The sequence below is a fragment of the Doryrhamphus excisus genome, linkage group LG12 (assembly GCF_037039965.1).
Source record: "Doryrhamphus excisus strain RoL-2023G ecotype Guam linkage group LG12, RoL_Dexc_Guam_v1.1, whole genome shotgun sequence".
Lineage (NCBI taxonomy): Eukaryota > Metazoa > Chordata > Actinopteri > Syngnathiformes > Syngnathidae > Doryrhamphus > Doryrhamphus excisus.
The window spans coordinates 1507501-1526516 of record NC_136368.1 but is presented as its reverse complement, the minus strand read 5'-3'; the positions used below and the strand labels follow the sequence as shown (position 1 = coordinate 1526516).

At 44.1% G+C, this 19016-nt stretch overlaps 1 protein-coding gene across 1 annotated transcript in view; it reads right to left on the bottom strand.

Annotated features, from left to right (window-relative positions):
- Positions 1–702: 702 nt before the first annotated feature.
- The window catches only part of klf7b (Kruppel like factor 7b), a 32469-nt gene continuing 14155 nt past the window's right edge, over positions 703–19016 (bottom strand). Inside the window, exons 2-4 of the mRNA XM_058081691.2 lie at positions 10238–10856; positions 6100–6223; positions 703–4728 (exon numbers count right to left, since the gene is read on the bottom strand). Coding sequence (XP_057937674.2) covers positions 4677–4728; positions 6100–6223; positions 10238–10856 — 795 coding nt within the window. The 3' untranslated portion in view covers positions 703–4676. The remainder of the gene's footprint in view (positions 4729–6099; positions 6224–10237; positions 10857–19016) is intronic.

Sequence of the window (19016 nt, the reverse complement as noted above, 5' to 3'; positions counted from 1 at the left end):
AATATGGAATTTGTCAGCGATTTCTTTGGTAAAAAAATCTATAAAAAATATCAAATTATTTAGGAGGCCTTACGAACATTTTAGGGGGCCTGCTTTTGCCCTATTATATGAAATTTGTCAGAGAAAAAAAAAGTATAAAAAATATCTAATTATTTAGGGGGGCTTAAGAACATAGAATAATAATAATAAAATAATAAGAATAATAATAAACACTGGCGCCAACCTCATTATCTGATGCTTCGGTATCGTTTTAACACAAGAATAAAACATTGTAACAACATTTATAAGTCAAAAAGTGGGAAAAGGATACTAATATTTCAGTTTATTCCCTTAAAATTGCAACTTTTTTTCTTTATTTCTCTTGATATTTTGACTTGTAAAATGGCAGCAGATTTCTCCATTTTGTTGTTAAATGATATTTTTGTAAACCATTAGCACGACAGGACCCCTTCAAATGCTCTTTATGACCAAAGGTGATTAAAGCCACAGTTTGACCCCGGAACAGACTATATCTATGACTTCCTGTGACAAAAAAACAAAAAAGCAGGGAGAGTTTGGATTCTACCATTTATTACACATATTACATTCTTAAATAAAAATGCTCCACTTAACAGTTCTTGCATAGATATCATACAATACCAATTTAGAAAAAGAATTATGAAACAGACCTGTAACAAAAATAAAGTTTTTTTTTCTTCTTCCTTAATAAAGAACATTACCGTACTAACGTCATATCATACAAATAATATTTTCAACACTTTGTACAGCAAAAAAGTGGTTTTAAGAGTACGACGTGACAAACACAGGAAGGTGACGCTGGGTGACGGACGTGTGGACGCACGGGGAGCAACGAGACGCTTCATTGGACGCATCCAGAAAGCGTCCTTTATTTCTGATGACTTCCTGTTTCATCGCCCAGACGTAGGACGTGCGAATGGGATTCAACGAAAAACGGCAACCAGCAGAAGCGATTAGCCGCCGTCGCTTGCAGTGCCACTTTGCTCCTTCGGGGGCGCTATTGTGGCGCTGCATGAAGCTAGCAGGAATAAATGTAGTATTTTGGCGGTTTAAGTCCTGGTTTTAGGGTTTTTTGGCCTTGGCGGGGGTCTCTGAGTGCCACTCGTGTCTTTTTAGGAACATTTTGTACATATTTGGCGAAGACGCTGCTAAAAAAAATCATAAATAATACGCTAAACGGAATTTGGAGTCGAGTGCAAATAGCTTGGCTAAGTCTTTGAGCATGTTGGTCCTCAAGGTGGGGGTCGGGAGTGTGGGGGGGTACAAATGTAGCAATGTGACAAATGTAAATCCCCCTTTAATAATAATAATAATAATAATAAAAGCGGATATGTCAGTGGACGTGTGAACAAGTGGACAACGGTGCTCCCATAGACTAAGCTAGCTAGCTAGCGGTGCGCGCACACAGACAGTGCAATTACGCTAAGTATGATGATTACGTAGTGCAACGTTTGCCGCGACTAAAGCACAGCTCGCTAAGCAAGTCACGCTATTTACAAAAGCTGTGGGCGTGGATGTGCCGATGCCCCGCCCCCTCCAGCCGGACCCGCCCATTGATCGGCTCGCTCGTCTGACGTGACCCGCCACTCTAAAGCTACTTTAAGCTGCTAGCGCGGCGCTAAAAGCGGCATTATTTTACAGTGGACGCGGCGCCACCAGCAGGCTGTTAACGGGACTGCCGCTACTGTGCGTTTATTTCATGCTAGCGTTTATGCTAATCTGTTACGCTCGCTTCAAATTCCCTCTGCTGCTTTTTATTTGTTCTTATTGGCCTCGTTAGCTGCTAGGGAACGCTAATGCTAATCGGGAGCTAACCAAAACACGGAGCATGAGAGAGGCGAGGATGAACGTTACGAAGAATGCGTGACCGTACCAAAGAATCAACAACCCGACTACACGCTAACAGTGAGCACGCGTGTTTCATGGACACGCACACGCACACACACACACACACACACACACACACACACACACACACAACACGGTGCGTTCAAAGTGCTACTAGCCTCCCTCAGTGATTGTACGTTTTGTCTACAAGCACTAGCTAGCACGGTCGCAGCTTGGGGAAGAACGGCGGTGCAGGTAGGCGGTCTTCGGAGTACGGTACCCCCGTCCCCCCACGTTAAGAACACGGTAGAGCTGCCACGGACTAAGGAACGTTGGAACCGTGCTGGAGGTTCTTTTTTTTTGGTTTTGATTGTTCTGAGCTGCGACCACCCCTTCCGCCCCCGTAGGCCCCCTAGCGTTTCACCACGCGGAGGCCCGAGATTTAGCATTCTCGTGCCACTGTAGCGGGGAAGGGAGGGGGGGGGGCGAAATCATGTTGGCAGCATTGCATTGCAGAAACTCGTTGAGCAGATGTTGAAAAATGAACGCATCACAGTTTGCACTTCTCACGCATCACCCAGAGGCTCCACGAGACACCATGAGGCTCCATGAGGATCCATAAAGCTCTATGAGGATCCATAAAGCTCCATGAGGCTCCATAAAGCTCCATGAGGCTCCATGAGGCTCCATAAAGCTCTATGAGGATCCATAAAGCTCCATGAGGCTCCACGAGGCACCATAAAGCTCTATGAGGATCCATAAAGCTCAATGAGGCTCCATGAGGCACCATGAGGAACCATAAAGCTCGAAGAGGATCCATAAAGCTCCATGAGACTCCATGAGGCCCCATAAAGCTCTATGAGGATCCATAAAGCTCCATGAGGCACCATGAGGTTCCATGAGGCCCCATGAGGCCCCATGAGGCTCCATAAAGCTCCATGAGGCTCCATGAGGCTCCATAAAGCTCTATGAGGATCCATAAAGCTCCATGAGGCTCCACGAGGCACCATAAAGCTCTATGAGGATCCATAAAGCTCAATGAGGCTCCATGAGGCACCATGAGGAACCATAAAGCTCCATGAGGCACCATGAGGTTCCATGAGGCCCCATGAGGCCCCATGAGGCTCCATAAAGCTCCATGAGGCAACATGAGGCTCCATGAGGCACCATGAGGCTCCTTAAAGCTCTAAGAGGATCCATAAAGCTCTATGAGGCTCCACGAGGCTCCATGAGGCAACATGAGGCACCATGAGGCTCCTTAAAGCTCTAAGAGGATCCATAAAGCTCTATGAGGCACCATGAGGCACCACGAGGTTGCGTTTAGAAAAGCCCCCCCTGGTTTATTAAGTCGTCAGAGCACAGAAAACCAGTTTTACGATCTTCTAAATCAAGCATTTAACATTATTAGAGCTCCTAGACATGAAATAGCACCCCTATAGTCACCTGTACACTCAATATCGTAGCCATGGGTTATTGTGTCATCAGTGTGACATTACTGACACCTAGTGGCCAGTATTAAATATGACATCACATCTTGAGTGCAACTTTTTTTTTTTGTACATTAAAATGTTATCCTCAAAAAATGCTAAATTTAGGCCGCGAATATGTCAAATTTGAGTAAAAATGCATAGTTTTTGTTACTAATAATAGCAATTATTTATGAATGTATTTTATTTTGAAAAACCCTCATACAGTGAAGTCGGGAAATCCCAACCGCAAAATGGCGAGGGACGACCCGCGTCGTCGCTGTGATGCTAACGGTAACACGGCGCCATGTCCCGAAGTCGCTCGCGACGTCAGCCGACTTCCTCAAGGATTTTGCGTAGTTTTTTTTTTTTTTTAAACTGTGACTGGATGCTGAATCAGCAGGTCGCCATAGCAACATGGCGTCATGTGATGCTCTTTCAAAAGCAGTGAGAGGTGCAAACTGTTGCCATGGAAATGACTAGAAGTAATTATTTCCCCGTAGCTGCAGTGTGTGTGTGTGTGTGTGTGTGTGTGTGTGTGTGTAATTCTTTTGAGTGGTTTTGCTTTTTTTTTTTTAAAAAATCTTTTTTGTTGTCGTTTGCAGTAGAAAAAAAAGCACACGTAGCGTTAAAAAAGCAAGTCAGTGCAGTCACTGGACAGCGAACCGCTAGGCTCGCTGGGGGTCATGTGACCTCTCTGCACACATCGCAGCAGAGTAAAAGTAAAAAAAAAACAAAAACAAGAAGCACTTCCTGTTTCTTGATTGGCTGCTCCTCTCACATTCTGCTGAGGTCGTATCGATGAAGTTTTTTTTGTTTTTTTTTTCTCCAAAAAAGGTGTGTCTTTGCGCACTAACACGAAGAAGAAGAACGGTCATCCTCCCGAGTAGAAAAAAGTGAAAGAAAGTGTCGCTGCGCATTTCAGTCAGACGTCCTGTGGAGCGCCGCCGCCGATGTCGAGGCGTCAGATTGTGTCGTTTTCTTCAGCGTTTGTGAGCGGACCGGGCGGACTGTAAACAAGACCGGCGAGTAACTACATGAATATTTGACCCGAGTGTCCTCGGCGGATGCACACTGACTACTCTAAAAGAAAAACTATCCAGGAGATGAAGCGGTGATGCGTTCAAAGACGGCGAGTGAAGCGTAAAAGTGGGTACTTGAAAGAAAAACAACAATCTAACAACTCCTCCTCTTCCTGGCGTCCCCCGACTGACGGAGACGCCTCCGTTACGGCCCCGCTGGCGGTGATAGGCGGGGCTAAACGACGGGGGGGACGAGGCAGGCGGTTGGTAGCTGGACTCTCCTCAGACTCCTCCTCTTCCTCCTCCTCCTCCTCCTACTCTCTGTTGCTCCTTGACGCCATTTTCAGACGTGGCGCTTCATGTGCAGCGCCAGGTGGTCCGACCTGGAGAAACACCTGTGGGGGACCGGGGTCGGGGGGGGAACACAACAAAACATGTCATCATCATCTACCACCAAGATAACTCTTTTCCACTTAAATTCATTATCGAAAATGTAAACTAAGAAAGACTACGTCAAATGACAATTTGTATCTGATCACCAATACTCATCGTAAACAAAACGTACACAACAAAACATGTAGTCGACGATTTCATAAGCCGCGTTAGCGGATAAATCTGCATTACCGATAAGGCAAGCTAAGAAAGACTATGTCAAATTATTATTTGTGTCCGATAACCAATACTCATCAGTTGTAAAATATTTTTGACGTAAATGTAAGCAACATTTAATATAACATTTAACATTCCGATAATATTTTTTTTTTTTTCCGGAACCTAATTTTCTAACTTACTAAAAAAAAAAAAAGTTCACTCATAATATTATGATGTTATTCTCTTCATATTTTGACTTAATTCTTGTAAAATTTGCATAAAATTTTTCCAATTTTATTTTTTTTTAAGTTTCTTGGGGCCGCAACTGGCCCCCGAGCCGCACTTGGACACCCCTGTTATTCATGCCAACTCATTGCTCTCATTTGGCGTCGATGATTTAATAATTCGCATTAGCTGATAAATCTGCATTACCGATAAGGCAAGCTAAGAAAGTCTATGTCAAATTATTATTTGTGTCCGATAATATTGTTAAAATATTTTTGACATAAATGTAAGCAACATTTAATATAACATTTACTATTTTGATAATATATATTTTTTTTTCTGGAACCTAATTTTTCTAATTCACTCATAATATTAGAACTTAAAAAAAAATCTCATGATATTATGATGTTATTCTCTTCATATTTTGACTTAATTCTTGTAAAATTTGCGTAAAATTGTTCCTATTAAAAGTTTCTTGGGGCCACAACTGGCCCCCAGGCCGCACTTGGACACCCCTGTTATTCATGCCAACTCATTGCTCTCATTTGGCGTCGATGATTTAATAATTCGCATTAGCTGATAAATCTGCATTACCGATAAGGCAAGCTAAGAAAGACTATGTCAAATTATTATTTGTGTCCGATAACCAATACTCATCGGTTGTAAAATATTTTTGACGTAAATGTAAGCGTAATCCAAGATTTAGCATTCCGATAATATTTTTTTTCTGCAACCTAATTTTCTAACTTTAGCCTTTTTTAACTTTAAAAAAAAAATTTCCACTCATAATATTAGAAATTAAAAAAGTCATAATATTCTCTTCATATTTTGACTTAATTCTCGTAAAAAAAAATTCAAATTTTTTGTTTTTTTAAGTTTCTTAGTGCCACACTGTGCCCCCCCCCATCCCATGACCCCCCCCCCCCCCATCTTAAAATCTGTGTCTTTACCTGTCGCAGTGGTTGCACTTGAAAGGCTTGGCGCCGGTGTGTTTGCGGTAGTGTCGCGTCAACTCGTCGCTGCGGGCGAAACGCCACTCGCACCCCTCCCATGAGCACTTGTAGGGCTTCTCACCTGAGGCGGGAACACATTTAGTCAGCATCACATGCCTTTTTTTTTTTTTTTTATGCATACAAAATTCACCGTCTTTCCTCTAGAGGCCACACCCCTTCCCCTCTCAAAGCCACACCCCCACCAGCTAAGCTTGATACAATGGCTGATTTAAGGGAGGCTGTAAAATTAGCAGTAAATGAAGTGTTGGGCTGGTGCAGCATGTTCTTGCCCAATTCCAAATTCAGTGAGAGGCGCACACACACACACACATGCACACGCACACACACATGCACACACACACATGCACACACATGCACACGCACACAGCCCGAGGTGGTGTGTTATCTGAAATGTAAATGAAGCTTCCTCCCTCAGTTCAGCAGATGGGAGAAGAGATGTTGTATTGTTCTCAGCGTGTTCTTATCTCCACGTCAACCTTTTAGTGTGTGCGTGTGCGTGTGTGTGCGTGTGTGTGCGTGGCGATAAACACGCGTGTGAGTTCATTTCTTTCCTTAAAGAGCTTCCGTGATTACATTAACATAAAACGTGGTCGGATGTGATCCGCGTCAAATTCTATCACACCACCGCGGCGGCCGATGCATTCAACGCATCAATCGCATCAATTGCAACGCTAGCTTTGCGACGGCAGACTTTTGCACGTCAGATGGCGTACCTAATGAGGCGTCTTAACGAACAGCAGGAAAAAAGACGGCCTCTCTCAAAAATGTATCGTTATAAAGAATCATAATGAATAAATGATGCTGTTTGCTGGTTAAATACGGCCTATGATTAGCCCGAAAACGTGCATATTTAAGCTAATCGTGCTAATCGACTTACTTAAATTAATACTTTTCATGCGTAAAAATGCCTACATGAACGATATGATCCCAGAACAGGCACAATAATCGCGGGTGGAACCCACGCTAAAAACGCTAAAACTCAACTCTGAACCCCCGTCATCACTTCCTGTCCGCTCCTTACTCGGCTCCCCAAACACACGTTCACATCTTAAATGTTTATTTTCTTTTATTCTGTCGCCGATTTTGGGTCATATGAATGTAGAACTGACTGTGGGGGTGTTATTTCATGCCTGCGGGGCTCTAATGGTGCTAAAAATGTAATACTTGGAAGGTCGTAAACAGATTTTTTATTTTTAATCTACAAAAATATTCAATTTAGAAATAAGGAATCCTACTTTGCTGAAATTCACTTATCACTTATCATTAACCACGATAAAGGAGGGATTATTTTTATTATTATTATATATTTATTATTTTATATCATTTTTCCTCTTTGTTTTTCATAACATGTTACTTTTCCTTGTTAGCTTATTTATTCATCTACAATATCTTTACTTTTGTTTTTGTTTTATTAAAAACATTTTCTTATTAAATTACATGTTAAATATTATATTTAAATTAATAATATAATTATTAATAATAATTATTAATAAAATTACAACAATAATATTATAATATTTTATATAATATAATATAATATAATATAATATAATATAATATAATATAATATAATATAATATAATATATAATATTATTATTTATTATATTTTTTATATAGATTGTACTGTGAGCCAATAAAAAAGCAGCCGGGGGCGCATTTCACGGCTCGTTAACTGCACACAGGCTCTGACTAAGCAAAATCTGACCATGATCCAGAGTGCATGAGAAAGCTAGGCCCACACGGCCCTATATTGCACAACACGGCAGCGATGGCGGCAAGGAGCCAGGTGCTCGCTAGATGGGGTACCTAATGAAGTGTCTTAACGAGGGGCTGTCCAAACGTAAATGAAGTGCTGTGCGCACTGGAGGGTGGCGGCATAATTGGGGTCCTAATGGGCAGAAATACAATAGCGTACAGTTAGCAGATGTCCCAGTGGCCCCTCATTGACCCCCCCCACCACACCCCCGACTGCACACACACACAGAATGCCCCCACTAAAATATATGGCGCATGTAAGAATAGAATAAAACGAGACAAATGGCGGCTTCAGTCTCTCCCTCGTCAGCCAATCAGATGAGTTTGTTCGGCAATTAGGATCCCAACGTCTGGATTACAATCAAGTCCGCTGCTCGCTATCTTTTTGGTCTTCTTTAAGCCGCCGTGTTGCAACATCTCATCATCTCAGTGACCATCGGCAGGCGTGGAGAGTAAGATTACACTCCAGCGGCGCCCGGGGGTCCTTACGCCGCCCTCGCTGTTATTGTGGCTAATCCCACTCCATGTGTGGCGGCGGCACCGTTAATCCCCCGTGATGGTGCAGTCAAGTGGCGCGCAAAGACGCCCTGAAGGTGCGACGGCATGTTCATATTGTGTGTGTGTGTGTGTGTGTGCGTGGGGGGGTGGGCGGTGCCCCTCCCCAAAGTGTTCATTACGAGCGCACGGCTGCGGTTTAATTAGCTTAATCCCCTTTTTGGGTTCTTGTGAGCATAAATCATTGAACAGAATAGCGGGGAGGAGCGGCTTCGTGTTACGTCCAAAATAATTACACTCCGCTTTTCAATTACAATCGCAAATTGATTCACTCCGTGTAAACGCCGCCGCCGAGTCGCTGAAGATGGCGGACACAGACCGGAAGTTACGGACTGAAGGCGGTGCGACGTTAGCAAAGTAATCCCTCGTTTAGCACGGCTAATTGCTTCTAAATCCGTGTAGGATTCCTTATATATGAATAGAATATTTCCATAGTTACAACACAGGAAACTTCTACATTAGAGCTCTTCAGATATAACATAACACCCCTATAGTCACCTTTATTACCCAATACAGTAGCTATGTAACGTATAGCTACGTCTTTGGTAGCGAATGACTTAATATGAGTTAATATCGCTTTTATGATGCCGACAGTTTGATCCCGGAGCAGATTATTTCTATTTCCATTTTGTTTTGCTTTTACGTTTTATTTATTATACGGTGCTTGACTTCTTTATACACTTGAGTGACATTTGAAATGTTAAAAAGTGACTTAAAACATTGCCTATAAATTTGTAAATCTTTTACGGTGGCTACAGTTTGACCCTGGAACAGATTAATTACACTTACTGTACATTTGTTCATGTATGCATTAGTCATAGCTAATAAACCATATATTTTCTACTCTATAACTGCATAGTAAATGAAAAACAGTTTGATGCCGTTCCAAATGAACCTTTGGGGGTGGGGGGGGGGTTGATACATTTACGCTGCACCTGTTGGCATTAGCATGATGCTAATAATAAACATGGACGCCGGTGAGTGCGGATGCTAGAAAAGCCCAGCGGTAGTCAGACCTCGGCATAATAGAAATAAATAAAAATGTAAATAAAGTGTACGCCCACTCAATCCAACCTCCAACCTGCTGTGCACCCCCCCCCCCCTCGCGCGCCCCCCCCCCCCCCCTCGCTGCTTCACTTTAGGTTGCCAAGCAACTGCATCACTCTCCTCCATAATTGGCTGGTGGCTGCTAGATTGTCCATGCCTGTTAATCTCTCCCTCTCTCACCCACCATCACAACCCCCCCCCGTCCCGTATCCCCCATGCACCCCCTCCCCTTACACACACACACACACACACACACACACGCTCAGTTGCTAGGTGACTTTATCACGCATCCTTGCCTCGCCGTGCTATAATTGGCTGGCGGCTTGCTTGCCGCCGCCGCGTCAGGCCCGGGCCCGCCATGCTCGGTGTGTGTGTGCTCTGAAGGGGGTGTCCTATTCAGGGAGGGGGGGGGGGGCTCAGGCCAATTACAGAAGGTGGGTGTGAAACGGTCGCCTGTCCGACACCTGCGACACATGCACGCACATGTAGCATTCATGCTAGCGTAAAATGATGCGCGCCGCTATTGTTTGTTTATTTTAATTAAAAGCTCTTAAATTTTAGAAAATTAGCGTAAACGACACTCCATACGGATTAGGTCTACGAGATGAGATTTTAGCATAAAAGTAGAATGAAAAAATATGAATAATATATGACAATATGGCGTTTTGATGGCTGCCCAGCATCCCTCCCAACAAGCAGCCAACATGGACGACGTACCTGTGTGCGTCCTCTGGTGGGCCTTCAGGTGCGAGCTTTTGGTGTAAACCTTCCGGCAGCCATTAAACTGACACCTGTGAACCCTCTTCTTGTTGTCCGCCGAGTCTCCGCCCAGCCCTGCGCCCAGCTCGCTGTCGCTGAGCGAGCCCCCGGGGCCCGGCGGGGACGGCAGCGTCCGTGCCGCCACCAGTTTGGCCGCCCCCAGTCCCACCTTCTTTGCCACCAGCTTCAGCGTGAGAGTGCCGTCCGCCGTGGCCGTCAGCGTGGGCTTGACGAGGTGGCGCCCGAGCTCCGGCGACGAGGGCGGCGTTAGCGACGTGACGGCGGCGCTGAGCTGCGCGGCGCTGACCCCCGCCAAGACTTGCTCCTTGCTGGGGGGGCTTTCAGTCACTGTCTGCGTCTTCGCGAAGAGCTTGGCCTGCACTTTGGGGAGGGCCACCAGTAGCGGGGGCGGGCTGGGCTGGTCCGGGAAGCTGGGCAGGAGGGGGTCCATGAGGTCCTCGTCGCTGTCGCTGCCCTGCATGATGGCGGGCGCTAGGAGACAATCCAGCTCCTCGTCAAACAGCTCGGAAAGTCGCTTGGGCTCCGTTTGAAGATAGCGCTCCAACTCCAGACATGTCTGCAGGAAAAACAGGAGAGAAACAATAGAATGCGGTTTGATGGCGCTATCCACTCAACATTTTCCAGCAGGAAGACTCATTAACAAGATGTACCATAATAACATCGTATGACTGTATTTGTTTCTTAATGTCAAAAACTGATTCCCAACCGCCGATCCACCTTCTTCCGCTTATCCGGGTTGGGTGGCGGAGGCTACAGCCTAAGCAGGGAAGTCCCCGAACTTCCCTTTTCCTGGCCTTCCCGGGACAGGTGAGAGAAACAGTCTCTCCAATATGTCCTCCTGGGTCTCCCGAGAAGTCCCGGGAAGTCCGGTCAGGATCCCTCCCGGACGCCCAAGCCACCTCCTGTCTGGACCACACCTTCCTGTACGGGACGCCCAGCCGTCCTACGCAAGAAACTAATTTTGGCCGATTGTACCTGAGATCTTGTCCTTGTGGCCCCCCACCCAAAGATCGCGACCATAGGTGAGGGGGGGAACTTTGCCTTTCGGGTCAGCTCCATCTTCACCTTGCCTCATCACCGCAGAGGCCGGACTAATCCACCTGTCCATCTGGGACTCCAACCTTTTCCAGGCGAAAACCATGGACTTGGACTCGGAGGTGCACCTGGTTTAGAGGATCAACCAGAACTTCTTAGCTCGTCTTTACAAAATGTCAAAGTGGCCCTTACGTCTTGACATGTGTCAGTATGTGGCCCACGCGGGACACAGTTTGGACACCCCCGAATGAGCGCCTCCGGGTTTATTTGTCCAGATACGTTCCCACGACAACGCTCCGTCCGCGCTCGCTTCTTTAAATATCCGCCGGTGCTTTTCTTCCGCAGCTGTGGAGCGTTCCACCTGGCGCACGTTGGTCTGTTGGGAGGAGGGATTTGCTCTGTGATTGATTGCTACTGCCTGCCCGGGCTCCGAGGCACTGAACTGTGGACGGCCATGTTTGTTTGTCTCTGCCGGGTCGACGGTACGGATGTTTCCGCAGGCCCGCTTTATTGTGCTTATGGATCCACTCCTTGCCGCCTTGTCAAATGTCTCATCTTAGCGCCAGACGGTCGCCTGCGTCGCCCTCGTTTGTTCCGCAGCCAACATCTGCCGACGGGCGATAAGATGAACTTTCCTTCCACTTCCTCCTCGCCGATGCTCATTTGCACATGAATGGCACTTGGACTTCAGCGTGGCGCGGCGTTTATACGAGGAAGTACATTTTCAGACACTGACTTTTGTCTCGTGTGCTGGGGGAGACAATCCATCACATTCGAACATCGAGCGGGAGATTTTATACGTGACAGGTGTTTTATTTCAAGATGGCCGTTTGTTTACGCGGCGCGATGAAAAACGACAGACGTGCGTACGGTAGTGCTGAGCTTTCGCGTGTGTCGGCGATGAATGTCAGGATCGTCATGCTGCTTTTAGCCTCCTAGTTTGACGTCTCTGACTGCCATATGGGGAAAGGTCACATTGGATAACACACACACACGCACACGCACACACACACACGGCGAACATCGAACACTGCACACACCCAGCATGGGTTCATTGATGGAACGCCGCCATTAAAAGCAACCGGCCAACCAATCATAACAATATCAGTAGAAGGAACAGCAGTCACGCTTCATGAATGATCGGCTAGCTTTACAATCCTGTTAGTATGCTTCGGGATGGAGGGGGGGGGGGGGGGGGGGGGGCACCGTACATTGTAAAAAAAAATGGAATTTTACAAGAAAACAGCAAAATCATTTGTCGTTTTACAAAAAGAAAGTAAAAAATATGAACTCCCAGCCGTTGTGGAGGATGTTACCTCATCAAGGTACACACAATGTAGCGTTCTTGGGCTACATGGACATGCTATACGCTAAAAGAAAGGTTAGATCTCCGTTTTTTAGTCATCAGCAGTACAGCGTAAAAATGATAAATATCAGTTCCACAAATTACACAAATGTATATATTTACACTAAATATGTAAACAACTAGGCTGCACGGCGGTCGAGTGGTTAGCGCAGACGACACAGCAAGGAGACCTGACTTCGATTCCACTCTCGGCCATCTCTGTGTGGAGTTTGCATGTTCTCCCCGTGCATGCGTGGGTTTTCTCCGGGTTAATTGGCGACTCCAAATTGTCCATAGTTATGAATGTGAGTGTGAATGGTTGTTTGTCTATATGTGCCCTGTGATTGGCTGGCCACCAGTCTCACCCGGACAGCTGGGATAGGCTCCAGCACCCCAGCGACCCTCGTGAATGAATATAAACAACTATGCCACAACATATTTATGACAGCAATATTTTAGACCTGATTTGTTTACGACCATCTAAACATTATTAGAGCCCTCCAGACGTGAAATAACACCCCTATAGTAACTCTTACACTCCTATGATCCAATATAGTAGACATAATAAGACATATTGGACATAAATAAGACAAAACAAACTCGCATGTCAGGATTGAGAGAGTTCCTTGTCGTGTACGGCGTACTTCCTGTCTCATCAATGTAATATTAGCAACATATTATCACGTCATCAATACGTCTTCCAGATACCTTATACTAGTATTCCATTTAATTTGCTTGGAAATGGGGAAGAATATGTCAAGTTTGATTAAGTATGCATATTTCTGGAATAATAATAGGCATCAGCTACACGAAACGGGAATAATTTATGAATTTATTTGGAAAATTCCAACTATAAGCTTTTGGTCGTCACAGTCCACTTGCATTGGGGTCAAGTGGGCAGCACCTCGCCATGAGTGGTAGTGATGCACCAACTAACGAAGAGTGAAATATCGGTATATATATCCAAAATCTGCTGTATTTGTAATGTGCATTACCGCCACCTACAGGACTGGAGTGGAACTGGCTTGTTTTTCCTTTTGTAACCCAACACACGTGTGTGTTTTCCCCGGCAAACAAGCTAACACTGTGCGTACGCACGCTCCAGCGCTCTGCCGAGACCATGAAAATAAAAAGTCCATGTCGCTCCCCTGCCGGCGGACGGCGTGCGCGTTGGCCTCCGCGGATAATGAATGCGGCAGTGAGAGCTTTGGACAGACGAGCCATCAGCAAGGAGGAAAGCAAAGCAAACACGCTGAAGTGGATCCTCCAGGAAATGTTTGTGTGCTGACACCATTACTGGCAGGATAACGATGTGATTAAGTCCAACTATGGTCTGCATAATGCGCCTTCACACTCCAGCGACAGCAGCCAACATGAGAGCGAGGCGCCCGCTGCATGGCGATCATCAAATATAATCACTTACATGCACCGGCAGCTTGGCCTGACCGCCGTTCATTGATTACTAGATAATCATCTGGCTGAACAATAACGCGACACCTGACACGTAGCGCCGCTTGTGGACTCCCGTGCCTCTTAACGCTTTCCATCCCGGACGTTTTTCAAAAGACAACCCCCCCGTTTGCGGCCACTTTAGACCCTTTTAACTCTTTCGAGGCGCACAAAATATTGGGTTCTACGCTCAAGCGGTCATGTGACGCTTACGGCTCCACGAGTCCGCTGTGGAATGGAAGCCTAGCTGACGGTGCCGCCAAAACACAGCATGGTCACGCCCATTTCTTAAAGGGGACCTCCTACGCTCATTGGTATTGAGTTATGGACTCCTATAGAGCAGCGACACACATAACCAGCACCGAAAGCTTTCTAGATCTTCCAGAATCTGCACCTATTGCAGCTGGATTTCCTGTTTTAAATTACTCCACCCACGGCCCGCCCACTCTGCTCTGATTGGTCCCACGGTACCCGGGGACGTCCAAATAAGGAAGCCCGGCTGAAACTTCACATTCCTCTAAAATGTTTTCATTTTTGCGTTTTTGGATGTTAACCGAAAAATGCGCTAACCAGGGCGGATGTTAACCAAGGCACCGCTGTATGAATATCATATTATTAATTTTACATGGAATTTGACAAAAAACAACAGTACAAATTTTCTGTCAAAATTAACAAATTTTACTTAATAGTATATATTTTTTAAATAATTAAATAATTAAAAAAATAATACAAAATATATTTTATTTATATTATTTTGAAAAATTATACAAAAATAGTAAAGTAATTAAAAAAAATAAGTGTCTCATTATTTCCAGGCTTTCACGGGCCACATAAAGTGATATGGCGGGCCAAATCTGGCCCCCGGGGCCTTGGGTTTGACACCCGTGATGGACTGCACGTTGTTTATTTTGCCTCCTCAGCTGCCGTCTCTCCAGTCGGCCCTAATTAAAGCTCTCGTTGCTGTCAAAGCGCTCTCTGAAGCTCCGCCTCCTTGACGGATGCCGAGCTCTGATGGCTCATTAGCCGCTTGAAAAGGAAGCGCGGAAAGAGGCTATTTATCCCAGCTAATTGACGACACGTGTGTGTGTGTGTGTGTGTGTGTGTGAGGAGCATAATGACTTCTAACTGATGTTTGTGTACGATAGCAAAACGGGCGCCGCTGGCGGCGAGCGGTTAGCGTGGCCTTTGAAGACGTCGCTGCGGCTGAACGTGTGTATAAGATCCCTGTGCGTAAGACGTCATCCCTGCTCTTATTGTCGAGAAGTTCCATGCCCAACATGGCCGCCTTGCGGGGTTCTGGCAAGAAGCGGGAAAAACAGCTTCATCGCCGCCGCTGTTCCGTGTTTCCCAGCATGCATCGGCATGAGACAAAGACGCCGCCGTCTCATTTTAAAGATGACAAGAAATGGAAATGAGTTAAAGTCTGATTTGTTTCCCAGCTTGGGGATTTAGTGGCGTGCTGCAGTCTATTGGCGGTGCCGTGTGTGTTTTTGTGGTACTATATGTAAAACAGGTCCACAATGTGTGGCGCTGAAGCCACAGGGGGCGCACCGGAGCTTGACGGTGTTTAAAAAGCAATGAGATCAACCGCTGTTTGCTGTCCGCAGGGAGGGAAGCTGCTGCAGGCTAACTTATCTGCGAGCACGGGGGTGTCCACATTGCGGCCTGGGGTCCCATATGCGGCCTAAGGCTGATTTTTTTTATTCGAAAAATATTAAATGGAAACTAAAAAAATAAACCCAGCAAAAATGTAAAAAGCAACAATAATTTTACAATAATAAAATAAAAGAAGAAAAAAATAAAATTAAATTACATTTTAAAATTAAATTACATTTTAATTTTTTTTACATTTTTACTGAAAAAGATTCTGAAAAAAATAATTAAAAAACATTTCTGATTTTTTTTCTGAGGAACATTTATTACATTTTTTTCAGAATTTTTTTCCCACTTATATCACCTTGATAAAAAGGGAAATGCAATTTTAATCATCCTCTCTCCTGCCCCTATAAGACTACCCATATCATTATCATATGGCAGTAATGGGATTACTGAGGGTAGATTTCATTATTAAATTTTAAAATTTTATTATTTTCCTGAAAAAAAAATTCCGACAATTTTTTTAAATTAAAAAAACATTTTTGAAAAAAGTTTTTGAGAATTTTTTTTTTATATTTTCTCTCCAAAATAAGGCTTGAATGTTTGAATTTTTCTGTGTGCCTTAAAAAATCAGTCCAAATCATGAAAAATGTCTGGGATCAAACGTTAAGACGTGAAGCGAAGCCTTATTTTTTTTTTAACAAAATGGTCGGCGTATACACGAGGACTGCCTCATCGCATGCTGCCACTCGTACATCATTAAAGTCCCCTTTAACGACGCCTGTGGTTTCTAAACGTCGCCTGTGGCCATCACTGGCGAACGCGGCTAACAAAGTGCATTTTTTTAATCCGTGCGGGCGTTGCCATGGCGCCACAACAGTAAACGTTGGTGTGGACGCCCGTGAAAGTTGAGCTGGCTAATTTTTGAACATCCTTCGGACCGCTGAATGTCTTCATGACGTCCTCTCACGACAACCACTGTCAACACACACACACACACACACACACACACTATTTCACCATTCGTGCTTATTAAACATCCAAATTCATTAAGAGTTTAATCACACACACACACAGACACACACTCTGCACTAAGGAGGACAGGACAGGTACAGGCTTTTAATTTGAAGAATAATTTAATACTGCTTAAACAGGCTTATGCCCGTCCTCTGTGTGTGTGTGTGTGTGTGTGTGTGTGTGTGTGTGTGTGTGTGTCCCAGGCCATTTCAGTAATTGGCTGAGATGGAGGGATTGGAATCGGAGGTCGAATCATCTGTTCCTCCGTCAGCTGAGCTTTCTGTTAATTAAACTCTCACTCTGTGTGCGTGTGTGTGTGTGTGTGCGCGTGTATGTGTGTGTGTGTGTTAGTTATTTGTCATGACGGCCGGGAAATTATAGGTCCAGACATCCCGTCCAGACACAAACGCACACACACACACTCATGCTAAATGCTATGTCAACGCCCCTCGCACTGGCTGACTCATGTCGACATAAGCCAGGGGTGTCCAAAGTGTGGCCCATGGGCCATTTCCCGTTTTTTTTATTGGCCAAAAGAATAATTTCACAAGAAAACAAACAAAAAATGAAAAAAGTCCAAAATATTCCTAGAAATTGTAATCTAAAGAGAAAAAGTGGTCATAGTAGGAATAAAAATAACATGAAATAATAATATTATGGAAAACACAACACAAATTAATTTGTCATTTTTAGAAAAAGTTCTACTTTTACAAGAAAGGAAATAAAGTCAGAATTCCGAGAAGAAAAGCTCCCGCAAAGACGACAAAAAGCTGTCATTTTAAAAGAATACAGATATTAAAAAAGGTTGATTTTAACCATAAAAAAGATCATACTAAGTAACATTGGCAGTTGAAATATAAAATAAAAAATGTGTTATGTGTTTTTACATCCTCACTCAATGACATTAAAGTTTTTTTTGTGGCTTAAGATTAAAAAAAAAAATTAAAAAGTGTTAGTTGCTGTGGTAAAATTAGTGTCATTTATTGTTATTATTATTTGTTAACTTTGTTTTGTTTTTGTTGTGTTTTGCCCATATTCAAAAATAACCCCATGCTATTAAAACAGCGTCATTTTTCCACCACAATATTACCAATTTATTCTTGTCAAATTGTGACTTTTTCCCATAATATTTTGACTTTATTGTCTGAAAATTCTAGCATTTTTTTTTTTTTTTGCCATTTCTGCTGTCAATTTTCATCTTGGAATTACAACTCATATTTTGACTTTATTCAAGAAACATTATATGTTTTTCCACAACTGCATTTTCCAAAAATTACAACTTTATTTGTTTATTTGGTATTTCAGCTTTTTATTGGCTATTGTCAACTTAATTTTATTAGGAAAGTATGTCATTTTGGCCACAAATGGCCCCCGGCAGCACTTTGGACACCCTGAAAAAGAAGACCACAGTTGAGCCATACTCGATGAGACATAAGCTGCCTTCAGTGTATTCAAATCATCGTTTTTTATCTGCAAAAACAATTAGTTTTCAGATCAATGGCGACATGCAATCACTGAATCTATTTCAGTCCCGAGTCCTGAAATGGTTCGTTCCATCTCGTACAGATCGTACCGAGACGCGTCACGTAATGGAGCGGCTCTTATCTTCCTTCTTTTGTCTTTTACGGCTTTTCATGTCATGACAACGTCTCGGCGGGATCACGAACGCCTCATTTGAATGAACGGATCTTTGTGATGGATTCAACACACACACTATTTATTTTTATCAGCGGCTTTGTGTGCCGGATCAGACGCTTGGAACGCACGTCGTCTTGCTGGCGTCCGTTCCGAGCACGCCGCTTTCAACGCCGTCGCCATCATCGCCGACATCATCAGTGCAACAGACTTTGTCGGCGAGGGCTAGCTCCGGTTCGTGAGCTTCTGAAAATGGATGAATCCGTGGGAAAATGAATATTCCGACTTCAAAAACTTGCTACTCGCACGGAGACGCCGTGAGGATGCTGCCAGAGGCTGTTGCCGGGCAGAGTTAGCACAGAAAGCACATGCATTTAAATATCACAAAATGTAGTAGGATTCAATATTACCAAATATAATATTTTCGTACTTACAGCACAGATAAGCCGTTTACCACCTTCTAAATATGAACGTTAACGTAATTACAGCCCTCTAGAATGGAATAAACATTTCAAAATTAACATAACAATCATAATAATACATTTTTTATAATCATTTTTTTTGACTTATTTTGACTTTATTGTATTATATTTCCCCAACCTCCTAAAAAATAAAAAATAAACTGAATGGTGTTCCCTC